This window comes from Ursus americanus, chromosome X (genome assembly GCF_024610735.1).
Source record: "Ursus americanus isolate L20-20 chromosome X, mUrsAme1.1.p, whole genome shotgun sequence".
Classification (NCBI taxonomy): domain Eukaryota; kingdom Metazoa; phylum Chordata; class Mammalia; order Carnivora; family Ursidae; genus Ursus; species Ursus americanus.
In genome coordinates, this window is record NC_142164.1 from 114965553 (window position 1) to 114989732 (window position 24180).

General features: G+C 44.7%; 1 protein-coding gene across 7 annotated transcripts in view; it reads left to right on the forward strand.

Moving 5' to 3' along the window:
- ARHGAP6 (Rho GTPase activating protein 6) overlaps positions 1–24180 on the forward strand; it is a 481352-nt gene that overhangs the window by 440293 nt on the left and 16879 nt on the right. For all 7 annotated transcript variants that reach the window (XM_087859862.1, XM_087859863.1, XM_087859864.1 and 4 more), the window contains exons 8-10: positions 497–645; positions 8870–9049; positions 21890–21987. In XM_087859862.1, the coding sequence (XP_087715988.1) occupies positions 497–645; positions 8870–9049; positions 21890–21987 (427 nt within the window). The remainder of the gene's footprint in view (positions 1–496; positions 646–8869; positions 9050–21889; positions 21988–24180) is intronic.

Genomic DNA, 24180 nt, shown 5'->3' on the forward strand with positions numbered 1-24180 from the left:
GGATCATGGAAGAGAGTGAAGACACTGTCCTCGTGCCCTGTCTTTGGTTATTGCCAACAAAAAGTCGATTCCTTGTGGATTGCTCAACAGAAAAGGGCCTCAAATCTGCTATAAACTCAACTTTTAGAATGTTCACCAACTCCCAGTCATTGTTAGTAAATATTTACCGAAAATGAAAGACTACAGTCCACAAAGTAAATGATGAGTAATGCCAGGGAAGGGAGGGGAGAAGAAAGTAAGGGAATTTAAGCTACCTTTCAACCCGGGATGAGAATTCTCACTCTAGATGTTTCATTTCCCCAGGTCTACTTTATCTTTATTCCTTCATAGATCCTTGCACTAAATTGCTAAGCCAGTGGGACAATGGGTGGAGTGGAATGTGGCTGGCCTGGCTAATCCCTTTCTGAAAGGGGTTGAGAGGGGCCTCTTCTGGGAACCCGAGTGATGGGAGTTCCCCCTTGAACTTACTCAGAATGCCTCCTTTTGCCTTGCTTAGTGTTGGAACCAGAGGAACAGCTGGGTACCTTGCAGCTCCTCATCTACCTTCTACCTCCCTGTAACTGCGACACCCTCCACCGCCTCCTACAGTTCCTCTCCATGGTGGCCAAGCATGCCAACGACAACGTCAGCAAAGATGGGCAAGAGGTATGAGCCGCCCCCGGTGGCCCCAGGTGCCATGACTCCTCCTTTTTCTGGTTGTAAAAGAGTGGGCCATTGATTCGAAGAACCGTTTCACCTGGAGGAAATGACACCTGCCCTTTCCTGACCCACCTATCAATGTAGACAGGGAACTAGTGCAGGCTTTTCTGAGGAGGGACAGTTCTTTTTTTTTTTTTTTAATAATGATTTTTTATTATATTATGTCACCATACAGTACATCCCCGGTTTTCGATGTAAGGCTCGATGATTCATTAGTTGTGTATAACACCCAGTGCACCATGCAATATGTGCCCTCCTTACTACCCATCACCAGTCTATCCCATTCCCCCACCCCCCTCCCCTCTGTAGCCCTCAGTTTGTTTCTCATAGTCCATAGTCTCTCATGCTTCATTCCCCCTTCTGATTACCCCCCCTTTCTTTATCCCTTTCTTCCCCTACTGATCATTCTAGTTCTTATGTTCCATAGATGAGAGAAATCATTTGATAGTTGTCTTTCTCTGCTTGACTTATTTCACTAAGCATTATCTCCTCCAGTGCCGTCCATGTTGTAGCAAATGTTGAGAACTCGTTCTTTCTGATTGCTGAGTAATATTCCATTGTATATATGGACCACAACTTCTTAATCCAGTCATCTGTTGCAGGGCATCTCAGCTCCTTCCACGATTTAGCTATTGTGGACATTGCTGCTATGAACATTGGGGTGCATATGGCCCTTCTCTTCACTACGTCTGTATCTTTGGGGTAAACACCCAGTAGTGCAATGGCTGGATCATAGGGTAGCTCAATTTTTAACTTTTTAAGGGACCTCCACACTGTTTTCCAGAGTGGCTGTACCAACTTGCATTCCCACCAACAATGTTGGAGGGATCCCCTTTCTCCACATCCTCTCCAACAATTGTTGTTTCTTGCCTTGTCTATTTTTGCCATTCTAACTGGCGTAAGGTGGTATCTCAGTGTGATTTTGATTTGAATTTCCTTGATGGCTAATGATTTTGAACATTTTTTCATGTGTCTGTTAGCCATTTGTATGTCTTCATTGGAAAAGTGTCTGTTCATATCTTCTGCCCATTTTTTTATTTGTTTATTTGTTTCTCGTGTATTGAGTTTGAGAAGTTCTTTGTAGATCTTGGATACCAGTCCTTTATCTGTAGCGTCATTTGCAAATATCTTCTCCCATTCCGTGGGCTGCCTCTTAGTTTTTCTGACTGTTTCCTTGGCTGTGCAGCAGGTTTTTATCTTGATGAAGTCCCATAAATTCATTTTATCTTTTGTTTCTCTTGCCTTTGGGGATGTGTCATGAAAAAGGTTGCTTTGGCCGATGTTGTAGAGGTTGCTGCCTATGTTCTCCTCTAGAATTTTGATGGATTCCTGTCTCACATCGAGGTCTTTCATCCATTTGGAGTTTATTTTTGTGTATGGTGTGAGATAGTGGTCAAGTTTCATTCTTTTGCATGTAGCTGTCCAATTTTCCCAGCACCATTTATTGAAGAGACTGTCTTTTTCCCACCGGCTGTTTTTTCCTGCTTTATCAAATATTAGTTGCCCAAAGAGCTGAGGGTCCATTTCTGGGCTCTCTATTCTGTTCCATTGGTCTAGGTGTCTGTTTTTGTGCCAGTACCATGCTGTCTTTGTGATCACAGCTTTGTAGTACAGCTCGAAATCCGGCATTGTGATGCCCCCAGCTTTGTTTTTCCTTTTCAACAGTTCCTTGGAGATTCGGGGTCTTTTCTGGTTCCATACAAATTTAAGGACTATTTGTTCCAGTTCCTTGAAAAACGTTCTCGGTATTTTGATCGGGATAGCATTGAAAGTGTAGATTGCTCTGGGTAGCATGGACATTTTAACTATGTTAATTCTTCCGATCCATGAGCATGGAATATCTTTCCATCTTTTTATGTCTTCCTGAGGAGGGACAGTTCTTAAGCGTACATAGGCCATTAACTCCCTGTGTTTCAAGAATGCTTCTAAACAAGGCTGTCATTTTCCCTGATGATGCTTTATGCAAAACCTTGAATTTCCATTTGTGTGAAGATGAGCAATGAGCTACAGAGGTGTTTACAATCACAAAAAAATGGAGTAATGGGGGTGGGGGGAGATTGCTGCCCTTGTCATTAATTTGATCTGCTTCCTTAACTTGGAGCCCAACTATGATGTCACCTTGTTATTCTTCCAATGTCCCTCAAGCTCCCATCTGCCCTATAGCTAGAAGTCTAGTATCCTCCTTTTGAGAGGTCCTTTCTCTCCTTAAACCCTTCCCCCAAAATCAACAGGCTTAAAGCCATGGAGAGTCAGTCCTGCTTCCAAACTAGGTGGAGAAGGAACTAGAAGGAACTAGAAAGTCTGATCTGCTATCACCATGCCTCTCGATGCCACAGAGTGTCAGCTACTGGACAGATTCTGCACAGTCCCATGGGCCCTCCTGGGATGTTCTCCTTGAACCTGGTCCCCACTCGGGCCCTAGGGCGACCCCACCCCTGCCCTTCTGAGGTCCTGGGCTCCGGTTCTCTTTGATCACACCCATATGCTTCAAGGTGGTTTTTGGTTTCATCCTTGGACAAAGGAGATGCTGGCCTCAATTTTAGGTGACCTATTTAATCTTCACCTTAACAAAATACCTGTTTCCCTTTTTGATACGATGCAGTCATACTTCTCCTTGACCTTGGATTCCCCAGGTGATCTCTGACCCTTTCCTGTGCTAACACTCATTATAAATCAAACACGAAGAGGCCAAATGCATTCCAAACTTACTTCACCACAGAAACTTTTCTTTTAAATCCTTGTTAAGCAGAACTCAGCTTGATGGTGGATTCAGTTCTGTATTTATCAAATTTCTTTACTAAAAATCCTGGTCATATTCTTTTTTTTCACTTTAGTCCGGAAAGGCAGTTCTGCATTTCTTATCATCATCCTTGCTGTTGGTGTGAGAATGGAACTTTCCAGAGTTAGCCGTGTATCTCTATCGTAGTTATAATTAGTGACACCTCTGCTGGCTTCAGGCTTCATAATATGGTGCTGACACCTTATTTCAGCAGACACAGCTCTCCCAGGGATATACTATAATTCTCATAATTGTTAAGTAGTTGTATTACCCGTCTGGGTGTCATCCTTTATCAGCTACAGATACAACACAAGCTGTAGAATCATCTGCCTAATCATTGGGTAGAGGCAGAGCCCTGTCTGTGTTCCTAGGCTTGCCAACTGCTTTTCTGATGCTTCCGAAGTAAGATGTGAACAGACGGTTGGGTCTTAGGTGACTGAGAAGGCCTCGAGGAAAGCAGGAAGTCCAACTGAAGCCATTCTTGCTTTTTTAGAACCATTTTCAGACACTCTTTTAGTCCAAATGCTGAACGAGATTCCATCACCTATGCGAAAAGGAAGAAGATATTCTCGGATGGGTACAAATGCCACTTGGCCTGTTGATACACTAGCTATCCTCTCTTTCTCTCCTGCCCCGTGTTGGCTGCATGCCAGAGGCTTTATGCAGTACAGTCAGTCCTTCACTGCACAAGCAGGGATAGCTGCCCCCATGTTTCAGAGGTGGAAACTGAGGCCTGGAGGGGTTAAATAACTCACCCAGTGTCCCACAGGGGGTTCCACTTACGGTTGCACAAGTTACCCATTTGTGCATTTCAAAACTCTGGGGGAGGCACCATGGACCCCACAGGCACTGTAGGTTTGCAGAGTGAGCAGGACAATGTCCCAGAAGACGGCAGGAGAATGTGCTGAGGGAGGGGCTCCTTGTTCTAATTCACACATTGTCATATTGAATAGTGGTTGGGACCATCCAGTGACCAGTAAAGTCGCAGCTGTGCCTCAAACCCAAACCGGTCCAGCTTACTAAGAGCAGAAATCTAGAATAAGAATTAGGAAGAAACCCCACGGGGGGTCTAGTTGAGGGTTTTCCAGCCTCCATATGACGGATATTTGGGAGCAGGTCATTGTAGGGGCTGCCCTGTGCATCCTGGGATGCCTTAGCAGCAGCCAGGCCTTTCCTAAACGCTCGATGTCGGTAGCAGCTCCCCACCGTGCCCCAGTCGTGACAACCAAAAGCATCTCTAGACATTACCGAGTACCCTGTGAGGGGTTGGGGGGGGGGGCAAAGTCACCTCTGGTTGAGAGCACTCAGTAGCTTTATAACTAACTGACCATGTGTTCTTGGAGAAATCTGTTAACCTCCCTAAACCTGAGTTTCCTTATCTGAACTTTGGGGATACAAATTCTTCACCTGGCACTGCACAGTGGTTGAGAAGACTAGTTTACTCTAAGGAATAGGAAAATATCCTGGGAACAGCAAAGTTGTGCAGGGAAGCAAGAGTTTGCAAGGGTTTCTAGACACTCTCGACCCAAACCTTGAGTCAAGATGAAGGACTAGTAACCAGACGTTAAAGCAGCATGGGAAAGAGGAGGAGAGGGTTGCTTCTGTGAGACGGTTCGAAGTCACAGGCAGATGGGTAGCCCGCGCAGCCGTCTCAGATTGCAGGCAAGGCTATGGCGTGGGAAGGTCCCGAGAAGGTATGAGGGGAGATTAGGCTGTGTTGATCGAGTGCGGAATGCCTTTTTAAGGGGGTAGGGGCTGCATTCTTCTACGCCCTGAATGTTGGGAAGGATCCCACTAAAGACGGGGCACCTGTGCTGCAGATTGGTTAGAGGCAGGGAAGAGTGAGTTGGGAAGCTTCTGTGTGAGTAGCAATGTGGGAAACAGCAGTTCGTGTTGTAAATGTCTCCGTGTCACACTGGCCTTGGCATTTGAATTACGTACATCCCGAACACCTACCTGAGCGAGTGTCCTTCAGAAATTGTCTAATTAACTGAGGACTTCAGAGGGGAGGGGGGTGGGGGAATGGGATAGACCGGTGATGGGTAGTAAGGAGGGCACGTACTGCATGGTGCACTGGGTGTTATACACAACTAATGAATCATCGAGCCTTACATCGGAAACCGGGGGTGTACTGTATGGTGACTAACATAATATAATAAAAAATCATTAAAAAAAAATTGTCTAATTACTGTTCCTGCGAAGCTGCAGCCTCTAGGCGGTGGAGGAGGTGAGGATACAGGCAAATGCAGCATGAGGGGAGGCAGTGCAGTCACCCCAGCGGTTCGGAGGAAAGGTGGTGAACATGGGCCAGAAAAGTTAGGAGTGGCTTCACGGAGGAGACGGAATTTAAACTGCACATGAGCGAAGGCATAGGTCTTGAGTGAACGGCCCACATAAGCTCTGCGTGGGGATGGGGCTTAGCTGGAAGCCCCTCTGGTCGGAGTTAAGAGTGGAGGGAGAGGAGCTAGAGGTCATTTGCCAAATATTTTGTTGGTGGTGGTTTGGCGCAGGCCTATAGAGGAAACAGGGTGGGTGCACGGCAGTGAGGCAAAAATCTACTGTAAAGTATGCTCCCGAAACAGAGCAGCGTTCAACTTTTCCTCACCCCTGTTCATTGGTCGGGGTTAGTTGTGTTCTTTCTCTGCTGGGTAGTTGTTACGACTTGGAACATGAAGAAATGGAGCTTGGAGGCTCACATGCGCTCCGCCAGGGCCTTGTTGCATGACTTTGTTTCTACAAAATAGAGGAAGAAAGAAGACAACAGAGTTGGGGAGGGAGGTCTCAGCTTCCTCCTCTATGAAATGAGCATAATATTTCCTTTCAAATTGGCCCTTACAATTTACCGCATCATTAACTAATAGGATCTTAACGATTTTGAAAAGAAGGGCATGAAGAAATTTGTTGGCTAGTCAATCAGTGCTTTTCTGGGGGGAAATAATGGTATTTTATCAAAGTATGGTGTTTCACTATCTGTGTTTGCTTTATTTTATTCTGTTTTATTTGCTTTGCTCCTTGGGGAAAAGAGAAATTCCCAAAGGGAAGAACGATTTCATTTCTTCTAGAAAGAATATTGCAGGAACATAATTGAAACCTCTTGAGCCGTGGTTTTTCAGGTTGTCCAAGAATGCTCTGGTATTGCATGGAAAATGTGGTGTGGATATGCACTGTTTTGGTGAGAGACTCCGTATCCCTCCTCCAGTTCTTCAAAGAGTCTACGAGGCAGAAAAGACGTTACGAGCCCCTAGTATGAAGCCGGGATTACTGATCTTTGAGGAGGTGCATGCCTCCGGGAAGCGGGAGGTTGGCTTTGGAACAGGAGCAGGACCAGTGCCTCGCTCTCCTCACCCCCATCCCGGCCCCTGCCTAAAGTTTCGCTTTCCCATTGCCCCGTGCTGTGACCAGTGGGAGGTGCGGGTTCATGAGGAAGATGCAGGCTGGCTTCTCAGCTCCACCCTTGTGCTGGCTCCAGGCTCCGGGCATCACTTCCCTGTCTGTTAAAAAAAAAAAAAAAAAGGCCAACAGCCCAGCCCCTTCACGAGCTTATAGTGCAAAAGAATCAAAACAGCCTGTGGAAAGTTCCTAGTCCGGTGACTGCACATGCTAGACTGGTAATAAAGGTGAGCAATGCATATTAGGTTTAGGAAGCATCTAGGACGCCTATTTAGTGAAGATAAAAATCGTTCCTTTCATTGGCTGGCTAATAATTAACTCATGAGCTGCCCCCAAGTGCACGTGTTGTTACCTAGACGTGTATAGGCACAGATGCTGCAGTAAACCAAAAATCACAGCACAACAAAAAAGCATTAACGAACTGCAGCAGCATGGTCTGCGGCTGGAATCTGTGTGCCATTTTACAGACGGATTGTATTGCATTCCCAGAATAGCAACAGGAGAAGGAGGGAACGGAAACAGAGCTCTGGACTGTCCTTGTGCTAAACATTCTTTTAAAAGAAAACAAAATCTCCTATTTGTTAATGTTAAAAAAAAAAAAAAAGGGAAAACCCTGATATGACTTTAAGGGGGTAAAGGGAAGCGCTCCAAATGCCTGAGTTCCAAAGGGATGAATTTGAAAATGACACATAATTGATTTTATCCTCAGCCGTAAATTTCCAGGAAGAGAAAGGAAAAATCAAATGAGGAAAATGGCACGTTTTATATCAATGAAGTAAAACGAAGAAAAAAATAATCGAACAGTCCTACGTATAAAGAGCACTTCCATGAAAATGCCCAGTGTTTACCATGTGAAAGCATTTCACTTGGCAGGAGGCCCGAAAACAGGCTCACCTTCTAAAAATAGCTCCCTCCGTGTGCCATGCTGGGATCGCAGGGACCAGGGCTCAGGTCTCCCCAGGACAAGGGTGGGACCAGGAGTCTTTCTCATGGCTGGGAACCAGGACTCTTGAATTCTCTGCTGGGCACCCGGGTGCCTTTTAAAGGCTGTGCACATCTTCCCAGACCAGGGAGCCCCACCAAGCAGCCACAGTCCCCATACATATCCCTGTGTTCCTAGATTTTCAACTAATATCGACAAGAGAAGAAAAATTTGCCTAGCCCAGTAGTTCTCAACCAGGGGCAGTTTTGCCCGCAGGATACATGTTGCAATGGCCCTTGCCTGCCTTTCCTGCAGAACCTTCTGCCACCTGGGGGGTGGGTGGAGTGTTCCTGGATGTATTTTATGTGTTTCTGTTTTTGCATAGGGTGTCCTTCCTACTGTCAGATTGTCTCTTGCCTCAGCTCCTCGGCTTTTCAGCCAAACAAACTCTGTTCTTCGTGGTTTTGTGCAAATATCGCCACCTCTTTGGAGTGTCCCTGGGGTCTCCAGAGTTGATAGCTTCATACTTTGTACTCACTCCTTGTAATTGGTATGTTTATTTTCCCTTTAGAAGGTGAACTCTTTAAAATAAGCACTGTACTGTGGTTATTGTTGGGAAAATTTTAAATAATTCGTATCCACAAAAATGGTGTAGCCGATGGTAGGCCCTGAGTGGGTGATTTAATAGAGGGATGATGGACTGATGGATGCGGAGATAGATGGAGGGCTGGCTGGCTTAGATGGATGGACGAGTGGTTGGTTGGATGGTTGGATGGACGGACATCAGTATTTTTTAAAAGCAGACAGGGTGAACATTGTATATAGTACCAGTTTCACAGCGAATAACTTAGAGATGTAAAATTGTCCTTAAGATGCTATTGAAATGACCACCGAGCTGTGAGAGTCAATCCAAGACATGAAGCGAAAGGGAAATGACGGTGCTCCTCACGGATTCTGCCAGGGGTGATACAGTCCTGGCAGAAAAAAAAAATAAGGAAAAAGGTCCCTTTGATTACTGACCCACCCAGCAGTTTGAAAAGCAAAAATAACAGCAATCCTTGTGTTGTCCGCTCCTACAGGTCACTGGGAACAAAATGACCTCTCTAAACTTGGCCACCATATTTGGACCGAACCTGCTGCACAAGCAGAAGTCATCAGACAAAGAATTCTCTGTCCAGAGCTCAGCCCGGGCTGAGGAGAGCACAGCCATCATCGCTGTGGTGCAGAAAATGATTGAAAATTATGAAGCCCTGTTCATGGTAAGTGGCTCTGCCTCGTGATGCTCTTGGGCTGCGTACTAAAACGCACACACGGCCTCTCTGGTCCGCGGCGCCGGCCGTTGCCTGAATTCACTGGAAGCCGGGCAGTTTCAGTAGAACTAGAATTGCACAGAGCCGTGATGTCACTGGAAGTGTGTGATCCCACATTTAAACAAACATATCCAAGTTGTAAATTGCATTTTGTTGTCCCCTAAACCATGGTCACATTCTGGAGTCATTTAATTATTCAGATGGCGATGTCCTTGCTCAAAATACTGATAACACTCTTCTTTTGGGAGTTATATGTGGCCCTCCTGAATCCATGTAATTCATAACCACCCGCATCGATGGCCCCTCCTCCAAGGTCAATCTTAACGTCTTACCTCCTCCATGAAGCTTCACCTCTCTCTCCCATGTCCTTCTCACGTCACTTCTCTGTCCCTCGACCCCCATCACTGTTCTTATTGATGTTTCTCTTACTCAACATTGTGTTATAGTCATTTATGACTAGTTCCCTTCGTAGTTTACAAATGCATCTGAAACACGGGCTGTGCCCTTGTTATCTTCTCCCTGTATCCTCTGTACGCTTCTGGAAGGCCCTCCATCTGGCAGGCACTCAATAAATATTTTTTTTATTTGTATTGAATTACCAGTTCCTGTTTTCCTTCAAAAAACTGCACTGCTTGCTCCAACTTCCCTTGAAACATTAGAACAGATGCCAAGTCTCTTCTATTTCTGTTCGCCACTCATATTGCATGTCAAAATTTACACGAACTTTCTCCATGTTTCCTCTCCCATTTCTCCTGTCAATTTGCAAACGCTCACCATAAATCTTACCCTACTCCACTAGAACCTTGTGTGGCTTCCTCAACCAAGCGTGTTAGTTCCCTCTTCCGAATCTCCTTAGTATTTCGTCTACATTTATCAAATGCCTTGCATCAGATTTATTTCCACGCTTGTCTCTCACCAATATTTTTGTAAATTTGAGAGCCAGTGCTTTAGACTCTTTGCCCTCTGCATCTTACCTGTGTGATCGCGACCAAGTAATTCAGCACTCAACAAGCATCAATTTCAGCTTCTGTGAAATGGGAAAGGTAAAAGTACGCCCTATTTCCCAGGTGGTTCCCAGAATCATTTATGTGAAAGCATTCTGCAGGCTATAAAATTCGATGTCAATGTTAATTAATAATCTTGTTAGTTGGGCAACACGGGCTGGCCCAAATCTCAGTACTTCGGCGTAGCAGACATAAATAACTTGTTGACGTAAAGTGTAATCAGATGTTTGTCAGACAGCTTTGCAGCTAACGATTTAGGGACTTGAGCTCCTTGCATCTTGAGACTGCAATCCCCTAGGATTTTATGGGCCGAACCTAGAAGGGCCATCTGTCACGTCCACTCAAATCCCATTGCACAAGCCATGCTTAACTACAAGGGAAGCTGGGAAACGGATTCCTGCTGGATGCCCAGGAAGAAGAGAAAATGGGTTTACACACAGTGGAAAGTTCATAGAGGTAGAACGGTGTCTTGCTCCTCTTTGAGTCTCTGAAGTGCTGTCCTGTTTGCAAACGATGAGCTCTGAAAAAATGTGGAATTAGTCGTTGCCTGCGTATAAGTTCCACACTTCAGCCAAAACCCTCGTAATTAATTACATATTAGGATGAATCAAATAACTGAACTTCTCAACATTTTCTTCAAGTTTTAAGTCACATGTCATCTCACCAAGTAGTCTTGGCATGACTTCATGCTCTCTGGATTTTTTTTTTAACAAAATAATACCTCTCACCGATCTTGATTCTGTTCTCTAAATTCTATATTCTAAGCAAAGTTCTTTAAATGAAACCACAGACCATCAGGCATTTCTTTTCCACTCGGATATTAACACAGCCCTTCCTGGCCACCATTTCCTGCCGCCCGGATTACAGAAAACAGAGGAACGTCAGTCCATTGGTTCCACCTTTTCCAGCATTTTCCAGATATGCTGTTCGCCTGCCATTCTTGGGAGACATTGATGTCCAGGGTCTCTGGGGTAGTAACTCATATTTGTGCTCCCCAGTTGTGGTCTTTACTTCTCTGTGAGGCCTTTCCTGGCCACCTTGTCTAAAATACAGCCCCACCCCCACCCCCATGTACACACACCCTCGCTTCCTCTTCCCTCTCCCTTCTCCCTGCTTTTTCACCATGGCACTCATCACTACGAATACAGGGTTTTACTAAGCTCTTCTGTTTGTTGTGTGTTTCCCCACTGGAATGCAGGCTCCACGATAGGAAGAATTTGTGTCCGTTTCCATCTCCTTTCTTTACCGCATTCCCCCTGTGCCTGGCACATGGTAGAAACACAAGAAATATTGAATTAATGAATGACTCATTAGTTCTGGAACATATGATTTCCATATTGTTAATCTTTACTCTTTATATATATGAAAAGGTTTAGACACAGAGGAATTAAGGATACCTTTCCAGACTAAGTTAAAATTAATATAAGCATCCTTGGTTTCCTTAGACAGATGATGGGAATTATGTATTGAGGAAGAAAAAGGGAGGAGAGGTGAGACGAAGATCCTAAGCCGAGGTCAGTACAAAGCCAACTGGCTCTGGAATCAGAAGGCTTTGCCCTAGTCCTTTCTTTGCTCCACATGAGCTTTGTGACCTCACCTTCTGAGGTGTCTGCTTCTTTAGTTATCACAGGACAAGGTTAGAATGAATGAAAACCAAGATCCCTCCTAGTTCTACAGTCTACACACTCCTGTGCTCTTGCCCTGACTTTACCCCTTTATTTCTATAAAGCACAAAAGAAAATGAACCTCATCGCTGGCAGGTCCTCTGCGCATATTTGGCATTTCAGAACCTGGTTGGTTATCCTAAAGCTGCTGGCTGGTTGGCAAAGCTGGTCTGCGTGGGTGGACAAAAATTCAGTCATGTATGTTCTGTTTTGTTCGTTTTGTTTTGTTTCTTAAAGAAACTTTCATAACGAGCACGATGATTCCAAACAAGGACGGCCAAAGCCCGATGGTGAAAGGTTGTTAGCCACTGTGCCGTTTCATGGCTTTGGCGGGGGGGGTTGATGAGCTCAGAAAGGGAGGCCTTGCTCCCCATTGGCTTTAGAAAGGAAGACTTGTTGGGAAAGGTGGCAGAATGGATGGAAGGATTGTACAAACCCACAGAGGCCTGGCGACCACCCAGCGTTTGTTCTGAGTGTTAATAATGTCCTTCACGTCCTGATGTTGAGGCCGCCTCTGCCACGTGGGAGAGGCATCTGAGCTAGAGAGAGAGGGCCGAAAAGAACCTGGCTCTGTCCCATCATGCAGGAGAGGGGCCTGTGTTCGGAGGCTGGCACAGGCTTCGAGAGGCTGGCTAGGACAGGCTTTCACACCAGTTGTTTGCTTTTCAGGCCCTGGGTTGGAAATCCTAGAGCTGGAGAGAGGTCCCGATAACAGCCATCGTGATCCCTCTCTCAAAAACCGAGGCAGCCGATTGTAATAGTCGCTCTCAAACTTGAGGGTGCAGCAGAGCGGCGAGGACGTTTGCCAGACATGCGGATTCCCGGGCCACACTCCAGAGAATCAGATGGAGTAGCTCTGGGATGGGGCCCAGGAATCCGCACTTACTAACAGCCGCCTCCTGGGCATTCTGGTCCTTTCCGAACCACACCTTGGGAAACCCCACCCTGGAAAACCACCAATGTGCAGGAAAGACCATGAGCTTTGGAATGAGCTACCAGAATTCAAATCCTTGCTCGGCCATGTATTTTCTATGTGATGTTGGGCCCATGCTCAACCTCACTGAGCCTTTGGTTTCCTGTTGTACAAAAATGAGATGAGGTTACCTCATTTTTAGGATTATTCTGAGAATTAGAAATGACATCTTAAGGTACTTGGGACAAGAACTGACATACACTAGGCACACAAAACAGAAGACATCGCTGCTGTTACTACGTGAAATGGACAAGATGCTGCCCTGTTGCACACCTGTGTGGGGGAGCCCCCCATGCCCACTTGACCGAACAGTGTGAGCTGCTCCCACGCACCCACATTCCTCCTCCCTCACCCGGCTCCTCTTTTTCTTTTTCCCGTGGCACCTTTCACCTTTTAACTCACTGTGTGGTATACTTATTTTTGGTGCTTATTGAAACCTAACAGAATGCAAACTTTCTGAAGACAGGGATTTTCATTTGGTTTACAGTTCACTGACATCCAAAAAAGTAAACAGGGGCCCAGTAATGATTTGTTGAAATGCATTTCTGTTGTTTCTTTGTGTTTGGTTCAGTGCCCATACCCCTTCAACTCCGTCACCTGTAAATCATGACCCTATCAACAGTTTAAACTGCTATCAACAGTTTAAAAACCAGATAACATGAAATGATATGCCCTGGGAACGCTGGAAATAAGAGCGAAGGCTCATGCATATCTAAAAACACTCGCTGGTATCATTGTAAGGTAGAAAACATTCCCCAACTAAATCATTACTGTGCATTGTTCCGAAACTTGTTACTTCCATAACTGATATTGGCAATCCCAGAGAAAACTCATCTATGCTCCTGGAATTGATAAGAGTTTCAGAGCAGAGTGGAGAAAACTGTCAGCTCGTTCTGAGGGCTGGTACTAAATGATTCCTACCAGGGCTCCTTTTTTGGAGAGAGGGAAAGAAGAGAAGGCACCACCCTTCCAGGCTGATGAACAGTCCGGGGTGCAGTGGAGACGTGGGAACGCCAGCGCGCTCCCAGCCTGCCGGTTTGTCAGCCTGAGCTGGGGACCAGCACCGTGCACATGGGAATTTTCAACTGAGAACCACTGGAAGCAAGGGTCAGAGGCCAACGTGAGGATTCCAAGCTCGGAAGCCAAGCTTCGCTTCGTGTTCCCTTCGTTCCCCGACGCAAATTGCAGTTTCTTAAAACGGCTTTTGCATGCCAAATCAAAGGGAGTCAAGCAGTGATCCAGGTCATCAAACAAGGAACCAGCCCCTACCAACATAGCCAGATAATTATATAGGATGTCCATTTCCTTTGTTTATACTACCACTGTTTTTTAAAGAACCGTTGTTTACGTGCCAGGGGTTGGGCCGGTCATTATGTCCCTCATCAGCTAATCTAAATTTCACTACCATTTCGTGAGGAGTAAGGCAAGGTAGTTTGCCCACATGATGCAGCAACTAAGTGAATTATTTCTACAGCATGAAAGACAAGGTGGTTTAATGTGGTGTCTCAGATATGGAGTCCGCTTGCAGGGGAGAAAGAGACTACATTAGCCAGTTTGAAAATGGGGAGCAAAGGAGACGTTTAACAGCATTCATCCCTCTGGACTAATCATAACAGCAACTGGCTTGACGTTCAGGCTGGCAGGTGGCTGCAAGAGCCTGCACGTGTTCCTGCTGGGGCCCGCTCTCCTTGTCCCTGCCCGCAGCGACAACGACGGCACACGTGTACTGCCGGAGACACAGGCGGACAGGAGCAGAAGCATTTGTGCCTGCGCGGTGTCCAGCGCCTTTAGCCTGAGGCCGTGGAGCAAGGCCTGCTCAGTTTTCTTCATCTTTCCTCCTCGCATCTTCCCCCAACCAGAGCTCCAGGAGTCCTGGGCTCCTTGACTGTATTTGTTCACTCACATGCTGCCTGGCACGTATCAGGCACTTGAGAAAAATTTGTTGAACGTTGTGCATTCTGACCCTCCAGAGACATCCAGAGCCCCTTCCCATAATGTGAAGCCATCCTCTGCCACAGTCGCACAAAAGTTCTAGGCCGCGCCTGCCCATGTTTGAGCTTTTGCTCTCACAAACAGCCCAAGTGATTAGTGACTTCCTTCAGTGTGTACGGTAATTTACAAAAATGTCATTATGACTTCCATTGATACTTGCTTTTGCTGGAAAGTGGTAGAATTTGCAATGCCGAAGCATCCTTCTTGGTCCAATGCAAAGGGATGGATTGGTGTGGAATGCTCCGAGTCATGAAGGTTTGTTATAGTGACTTAGTAAATGGAGAAAACTTGAGCCATTTTTCCCTGTCTGAGGTTTAAAGAATAATCTACATCATTAAGTGTTATACCCTAGGCAACTGTTCATGGTTTCATGTTTCATTTGATAGGGTGGATTTTTGTTGTGACAGTTTTATGCCTTCATATGTGCAGGGTTTACATTTTTTCTCTGAAGCAGGAGAGTCCAAAGTTCTTGTGATTTTTGAAATAGCATTCTGCTTTGAAGGAACACATGAAAATCTAAGGAGTTGAGTCTCCAGATAAACACAACCATAAATGGTACCCTTGGAAAATATCTAAACTTACTAAATAGTTGACTAAAACCCAGTAGAGATTTTGATGTGAAACAATAAATTGTAAGTGAAGAAGCTGTTGGGGATGGGCTTTGTTTCTTCACTGCACAATTCTGTGCAGAATTGGTTGATTTTTAAAAGTAGTGTGTTTTTCACAGTCCAACTTAGTTTCCATTTTGCTATATACAAAATCCCAGAAGAAAAAAGATAAAATGTGTTTTGTTGTGGAGTCATACTTTTCATTTTTCCTTTTTTTTTTTTTGAAGTAATCTCTGCCCAACGTGGGGCTCGAACTCATGACCCTGAGATCAGGAGTTGCATGCTCCACTGACTGAGCCAGCCACACTCCCCTCATTTTTCATTTTTTAAAAAGTTTTTATTTATTTATTTATTAGAGAGAGAGAGAATGCATGTGCCAGTTGGGGGAGGAGCAAAGGGGGAGGGAGAAGGAGGAAGAGGTCGGGGAAAGAATCTCAAGCAGACTCCTCGCTGAGCTCAGAGCCTGATGCGGACCTCGATCTCATGACCCTGAGACCATGACCTGAGCTGAAACCAAGAGGTTTCAAATGAGAAAATGAAAAATGAAAATGAAAAAATTTTCATTTTTATATTAATGGGAACAATAGTTTATGAACATGTCAGAAAATTTCTGATGATCCTCAGTTGAGAAAGGAAATTTATTATCCAACTCTAAAAATTAATAGCAAGGAGATTTTGCTAGAGCATGACACTGGTACTATTTATAAGCAGAGAGAAGCATCTACACAAAGGTAACAGAACCAGTGTACATACACCATGAAGACCAATAATTCTGGGTTCTTTTTGATTATTATTTGTCACCATTCTGAAAACATTTTTTTGAGCATCCATTGGGTAGGAACTTCGGGAGAGAAAAGACGAAGAAGAGGAGGCATGATTGAGAAAGCCTTTGACTGCTAGGAGGAGAAAACTCAACTGCCAGTGGCTGCAAGCAGCAGGATTATTACATCACAGAAGCAGCCTAAGGGGCGGGGTTTTAGCGGCTCACCTGCACTTTCGCTCTCTCTGCTCTGCCATCTTCAGCTACAAGACACTGCAGTTATTTCCAGCATCTTTTGCAGCCATCATCACATCCAGTGATGAAAAGAGATGTTTCAAGACCCCCACTTGGGGTACCCTGGCCAGGGTTGGCACACATGAGCTTGCCTTGCCCTCCCTGCGAAAGAGGCTAGCGGACAGAGAGCTACAACCTTAGGAGCCTGTGTCACTTCTGGCCGGACAAGTCAGACCATCCCTGCCTCCGGGCAGTTTACCTTCTACCGATGTGACCAACCGAAGACTTGAGGTCTGGTGGAAGAGAAGGAACCAGAAGGGAGAAGCTACCTCGAGTTGGCTTCAAGACCATTGCAGCTGAGGGGCCAACAGATCACAAACTTCAACTCTAGAAATTCAGGCGGAGGTCAGGGGCAAAGACATGTCAAGAGGAAATCCCACGACTTACTCACCCTAAGTGTTAAGCAAAGGAGAAGAGAGTGGTGCTTCTCTGCAGGCGCACAGGATAAGAGGCAGAGACCGATGTCTGTTAGTCAAGAAAAAAGTTGCAGAACAACTATTGGCCATCTGCTTTTTGGTTTTTTTAAGTGTTTAATTTATTAATTATTTTGTCTATTTCTAACAAAATCTTTTATTCTGAACCTCTTTGCAATCGGTAAGGTACTTTCAAATCTGTTGGTCCTTTTGATCCTTGTCACACTTCCAAAAGGTAAATGGGACAGATAGGATAAGCCTGGATTTTCAGATGCAGGAACAGAATCCTAAAGATGGTTGATGTATCCAAGTTTACATTAATTAATTATAAGCAGCAAAGCTGATAAAAACTGGACCTCAGGGGCTATTGACTCTTAATCAGAAATGCTTTTGACAGCATCCTGATTCCTGCAAAGGAGCATATATAAGAATGATCTGTCTGGGTATTTCTGACTTACCATAAGCTCCTGTTTCCTGTCAGTTCATTCCCTTGACTTGTGTTTCTCTGTTAAGTATCTAACTTCACAGAAAATGAATGATGAACTTCAGTTCATCCAATTGAACTGAGACAGTAGTTTGAAATTTTAATTAAGTAATAGAAAATGAAACATGCAAATAGGGACAAAGATTGGAGGGATTGTTAGGAAAACAGCACTGGAGGCTGTTATACGAATATTACAAGTCAGTTCAAGGCATCATTTCAAATTCTCTACCCTCGCTTTCCCACTGGCCCCAATTTTCTGTACCATTCCTTAATAACGAACAAACAAATGTGGTTTTATCATATGAATTTTTAAAGCTCCTTTAAGTCATTTTGTAACAAGATGGGATATAAATAAACTAATTAAAATAATGGATTTTGTATGCTGGAGTCAGTCTTACCTAATACAGGGGAAAATATTACCTACCCTTCCTGCAATGGAGGGATCCACATTTTGAGACTGTAGTTTTTTAACTTATTTGTAAAGAGTGTCTCTGAGCCAAAATGGTATCATGGGTCTTTTAAAAAGAAACTATAGATAGATTTATAACACTGACCCTTTCTATTTGCAAGTAAACCAAGTAAAAGTCATGTATGCTATGTAAAATAAACCTCAATGATTATAATTGGTTGGGAACCAAGCCGAGCTGAAAGAGTAAAAACTCTAAATTATGGAATAATTTAACAGAACACTATGGAAAGTTATGTTTTAAATAATGATACTTCCTGTAACCTATTCTAATAGTGTACCCAAGTTAATAATTTGTCATCAGACACACTGTATGCTTTCACAGAATTAATATTGTGATGCTTACAGCACTCCGAAGGGTATGCATGAGGGTTGTTTATTCTTCAGTGGGAATGGATTGGTGCTTGGAGCAAAAATTTTTATTATGTATCTAAGCATAGAAAATTTTAAATTAAACTAAGTGGATGAAAAACAAATATTTTTCCTCACTTGCTCATGGAAGTTTCTTTTAAAAAGTGTTCAGGATACACGTTTTTGGTTTATATTATTTTTTGCTTTCTGTTCATTTTTCAAAAATGAGTTCTCTCCTCATTTTTACCCTTCAGGCGTGACTTTTTTGACAAATTGATGTAATAGTGTGTATTGGTTGGGTCGTGTTGTTTGAAAAAATTGCAGTAAAAATTATCAGTCTTTTTATTTGTTTAATTTATTCAATAAACGAAGAGAATCAAACCCCTCAGCCTTGACCTAAAAGCCCTGTCCCTTCTCTTCTCCTTCCGTTCTCATTCCCGGGCCATGGGGTTTGGTCACAGAGCTTGTAATGCCATCTATATGCATCTCCCAGATTTCTCTGTCCAGCCCAAGCCTCTGTCCTGAACCTCAGAGTCTTATTCCCAGTTTTCTCCTAGATCTCTCTTTCATGTGGATGTCCCACAGGCCTCCCCCGCTTACCCTAGTGAAGCCCCCCTCCTAGCCGTGACCTCCAGCCTCCTCCACCTGCAGCTTCTCTACACCGGTCAGTGTCAGCGGCAACCCCGTGCTTCTGGGTGCCTGCCTCTCCACTCCAGACGTGGAAGGCGTCTTTCTTCTCCCTCTCTCCAGCCAGCAAATTAGCTAATGGGATCATCTCTATCTTCACTGTCTCCAGGATCCACAGATTTCTCATCAGCTCACCGTCCTGGTTCAGCCCTCCACCGTCTCTCTTCTGGATATCGCAGTGGCCCCTCTCTGCACTCCCTGCGTCACCCCCTTGCTTCCCTGCAACCTGCCGTCAGTGCAGCAGCCAGCGATGACAATTCACGTTAGTCCCCTGCTCAAAACCCCCAGTGCCTCCCCAGCCACCTAGATTGAGATCAGATGTCCTTATCATGACCCGTAAGACTCCACAACATCTGGCCTTGGCTACCTGACCTGCTTCCTACTGCTCGCCTCCTTCCTCGTTCCTTCCAGCCTCACTGGCCTCCTCTCTGCTCCTGACTCATGATCTTGCTGATTTTTTTCTTCCTTCTGCTGGGAATGATTTTCTCCAATTCCTTCGTCGACTTCAGTTCTCTGTTCAAATGGCAGTTTCTCTGTGACCTGCCATCCTACTTAAATGGCCGCTGCCTGCCCCGCGCCCTCCCTGCACAGTCCGTTGCCCCTTCTCTGCTTTGTTCGGCTCCGTGTGATCCATGCTACGCCTGCTTTGTTTATTCGTCTAATGCTGGTCTTCCCTCATTGGTTGTCAGTTTCAAGGAGGCAAGGATTCTCGCCTGTTTGGTTTTAGCTGAATCCCAGCATCCTGTGCCTGGCACTCCATAAGCATTCACCAAATATTTATGTAATGAACGAATGGAATGAGGTGGGAAAAGGCCAGAGCGAAGAGTGCAGTGGTTGCTGAAGTAGAGAGCGTGTGAGGGTGGCCGCCAGGGGACAAAATGGCAGACACGAGCAAGCGAGTGGAGGGCTTCCACTGTAGGGATAAAAAGGTTTCTGAGCAGGCATCTTGATCAGAGCGCTCGGACAACCACGCAGAGAAGGAATTAGATACCGTGGTGAAGGAAAGAGCTCGTGTCTAAGGTAGCAAGCAGTTGCATCAAAGGCCCATGAGGGGTGTATCTTTCTTTTCAACTAAAATCTCAAAGTAGTTTAAGGAATTTGAGGTCCACAGGCAAATGTGGCTTCAGGCATAGGTTTACCTAGGACTCATGATATCGAGAGATTCTTTCTTTCCATTTCTTGCTGTGGTTTCTTCCATCATCAGCACAATCCTCAGGCCCCATGTAGCTTCTGGCCCTGTAGTGTCTCTCCTCATATGCCTCGGGCAAACTCTCCCGGCTTTTCATTACCTCCGGTGGAGTCACATGCCCATTGCGCAGGCAGCTCCAGTGGTCCGGGAGGGGAATGATGGTGGCCTTAGACCAGCTTACATATCACCCTGGAGCTAAGGCTTAGGGAGCAGTTGATTCTTCAGAGGGAACTTGGGGCAGAACTGTTACAACAAGAGGGAAACGGAAGCTGGTAATGGCCAACAGATGCCCACTACAAAGGGTTAAGGAGGGCTCGAACTTGGATCAGTGCAGGCAGAATGGGAGGTGGAGGAAAGAAGGAATAGGCCTCACGGAGATGAAGGCAAGTAGGTCTCCTGGTTCTGAACAGGGAAGGGAGAGGACACAGAGAAGCTTGAACGCAACCCAGATTTTGAGTTTGTGTGAGTAGGGTTTGGCAATGTCATTAATGAAGATTCAGGATGGAGTGGGAGGAACAGATTTATGAGGGAAGGAAAGCGTTTTGTTGTTGCTTTCTCATCCCTGTTTTTATTAATAAAATTGTTTCCAGCTTCTCAGAGCTCAAGAAGAGTTGTGTTCTATAAAAGGCGGGAGGCAAATTCTTCCATCCGCCACTTATCCTCCAAAGACTTGTCCCTGCAGGTTTTAAGAGCCTGGTCTCCAAGCCCTCCTGTGAGAGAAGCAGACGGAAATGCTGTTTCCTCTCAATAATTTGAATTTCCTTTACTTGAGCTACCAGCATCTGTAGAGTAGAAAGCCCGTTGGAGCTGAGTTCAGTGTTTTCTCATAGAACATTTTCACACAATAGTGTGGCTTAGGATTATAAGGCCATCTTCTAATGCGCTGTGGGTTAGCCTAGGGAAATGTGACACTCAGCTATAGAACTCGAGCAAACGCCTTGTCAAATTCTGAAGCTAGGAACTTTTTTCATTGTTGATGGACCAGGATGCAAGGAAGGGGTGAGTGCAAGCACCCAATGATAAAATGACATGGGCCAGTATAGTAGTCAGCATGTTTTTGAATGTTTACTCTCTGCCACATATTTTCTAAGTTCTCAATGTGTAATAAGTCATTCGATCACCACAGCAACCCTTTGTGGTGAGGCCTATCATTCTCTCCACTTAACAGATGAGGAAACTGAGACCTACAGAGGTCACGTGCCTTGCCGAAGGTTCCACAGCTAATAAATGGAACTAGGACTCAAACACAGTCTGGCTCAAGGGCCTGTCCTCTTTTTTTTTTTTTTAAGAGACAGAGAGAGATGGGAGTGGGTGGGGTGCAGAGGGGGAGGGAGAGAGGGAATCCTAAGCAGGCTCCACCAGCGTGGAGCCCAACATGGGGCTCGATCTCACCACCCTGAGATCAAGACCTGAACCAAAATCAAGAGTCAGATGCTTAACCGACTGAGCCACCCAGGTGCCCCAAGGGCCCATTCTCTTAAACAGATCATATGTTCTAGAAGTGCCCAAGACAGTTATAATTTATGCCTGTTGTCTTGGCATAGTTATAAATAGGAACTCTAGAAAGTGTCCCCATTTGGACAATAAATTATGACCACCATTCCTCTTAACCATGATATTTCGCTTATTCAAAGCCAAGAAAATCTAGTCTGAGCAATAGAGGTATCAAGTGACGAGGCTACATCTCCAGTTTGGATTGAATTTGACGTTTTGGTAATCATCCACTTTGTCCTAAGAGTTAAACTGGCTGTATGGGTTGGTGTAGGTTTGGTTTTAATGGCAAATCACTCTGTTCTGTTACGACTTTTAAGGCTCTGTTTCATGTTATTGTAGAGTTGCCAATGACCATAGTTTCGCTCTTTCTGGAATGGTTTGATTTATGCCTCGACATTTGGCTCCTCCAGGTTCCTCCAGATCTCCAGAACGAAGTGCTGATCAGCCTGTTGGAGACCGATCCCGATGTGGTGGACTATTTGCTCAGAAGGAAGGCCTCCCAGTCATCGTGAGTATGCCAGTTGCTCATCTTCTAAAGCTGCCGTGGGGATTTCTCTTTTCATTTCTAAAGAATTAGAGAAGTTTGCGTAGTTCCACACATGGTGACTTGAAGTGGAGATTTGGCAACTTTCTGGCAAATCTTGTCAGTCCACCTATCCAGAAAATGCTTCGATTTTCCTAATCCACTTATTAAATTAGAAATGCTTTATGGGATTTTGCTGTTTCATTTTTGGCTTTTTCTAGCCCCTCGAGGTCCTTTTGACTGTGTTCACTGGAAAAAATGAAAAAAAGAACTAAATCCTGGCAAGAAGCTCAAAGGACTCTGATGCACATCAGTGATTCTACTTCTAGAATCCTGATAGCTGTACTTAAGGGTCCCTTAGGCTCCACCTGGGTACATCTTACCTGTGTAACTTACCAGCGCAACTGACACATTACCAAATCACAAGACGAGCCTCTACCAAGGCCTAGGTGCCCATTTGAAATTAGAGGTGTGCGCCCTCCTGACTCTTCCACTCTTTATAATTAGCGTCCTTTTGGTAAAAATGCACGCTGGTCTCCACATGCAGCCATGTTTGCAATGAGTAAAATGCAAGCCAGGCCGTAGGCTGTGCTTTGCCGCCATTTTTGCCCCCAAAGGAAGAACACTGGATTCTGCATTAGCCAGATTTTAGGATTAATCTCGAACATTTGGTACAGAGGCAGCGTGTATGGGGTTGCTGAGCATTAGGCAAAGCCAGCGAAGAGGGTATTATTGCATCATTAACCAGGAGTGATGTTGCCACCATTGACGCCAAACCTTAAATTTGTGGCAGGAAGGGTTGTTGTCATCCTCTCATGAAAGCAACATTTATGTTGTGCTTTTAATTTACTGACACATTTGGCCCCATGTTTCATCATCTCTGAAATTGAGAGTCATCTTATAATCAATGGCATGTCCCAATGTAATTCACAGCATTTTTGTCTTTTTTAGCTGTATGTAAAATAACGGTATGTCTTATTCCATGGTGTCTTAGAGATATTGATATGTGTTAAATTGTTCCTTTATATTGATGTTGAATTTGAGAGATTAATTTTCATTTGAAACTATTTCAGATATAAAAACTTACATTCTTTAGAGAAATGTAGTCAAAGGCGTTCCATGTTGCTCAGCCCTCCCTTCCTGCATCATTGAATGAGTAACACCGCAAGATCCAGCTTCAGTCTATTTCCTGCAGAGCAGGGAAGAATTGTTAAGTGGCTCATCTCTTCAAATGCATTTTTTAAATTCATCTTTGTGCCAATTATTATCAGGCCAGATTCTGGTTCAAGTAAGGCATTTCGCCTGGATTCGAGCCCCAAGAGCCATGAGTGAATAAGACTATATTCAAATTGTCTAAATGGGCTGGCATTTCATGGTCTCGCTTTTCATTACAGATAATTGGGCTCCCTTAAATTTTCACTAGATTTCGAGCTGTCATCAAGGTATAAGTTCTAATTTAAACTAACACAAATGGCTTTTCTTCACAGCAGATCTTGTATCACCAGAATTTTAATGAACTCACTTCTTTCCCTCCCCGTGCAAGAAGACAGGGCGGCATTTCTGTTTGTGAATCCCTCGTTAAGCTGCATTTATGACATTTCATGGGTACTCTATGGGAAAGCAGGAAAACACACACCTAAAAAACCCACTAATGTTGACTTGCCAAGTTTCAGCTTTTATATGCCATGTTGAAATATAGAAATATTGTGCTTTGGAGAATGGTTGCTAGAAGTTATTTTTATGTGGTTTTCAGGTATGCCCTTTGCATAGAAGTGCCAAGAAGGGAACCTTTCTTTCATTACTCTTAGGAGAAGCAAGAAGCTTCCAAATTAAGCTTATCCCAAGCTATACACTTGTCTAGCCTCTCTTGTTCCCTCTCCCTGTAATAATAAGCATTGTAAGGTCAAGGCAAGCTGACCCTAGACCAAGGTCATAGGTGAGTGTCAGGGCTTCAAGAGAAAGGAGGTGAGCTCCCAGGTGCTCTGTGAATGCCAGAGACTAGCATCATTGAACAGAAAACATTTGGAGAAGACTTTCTTAGTAAGGAGGAGAGGGGAGTGTTTGTTTTCCTCCAGGTACAGGCCAAGGAGCAGCCCAGTAGGGTTGATAATGATGCCATGAAGTAAAAATACATGAGCAAATACTTATTTAATTTGAGTTGTCTTTTGAGGCTTGAGG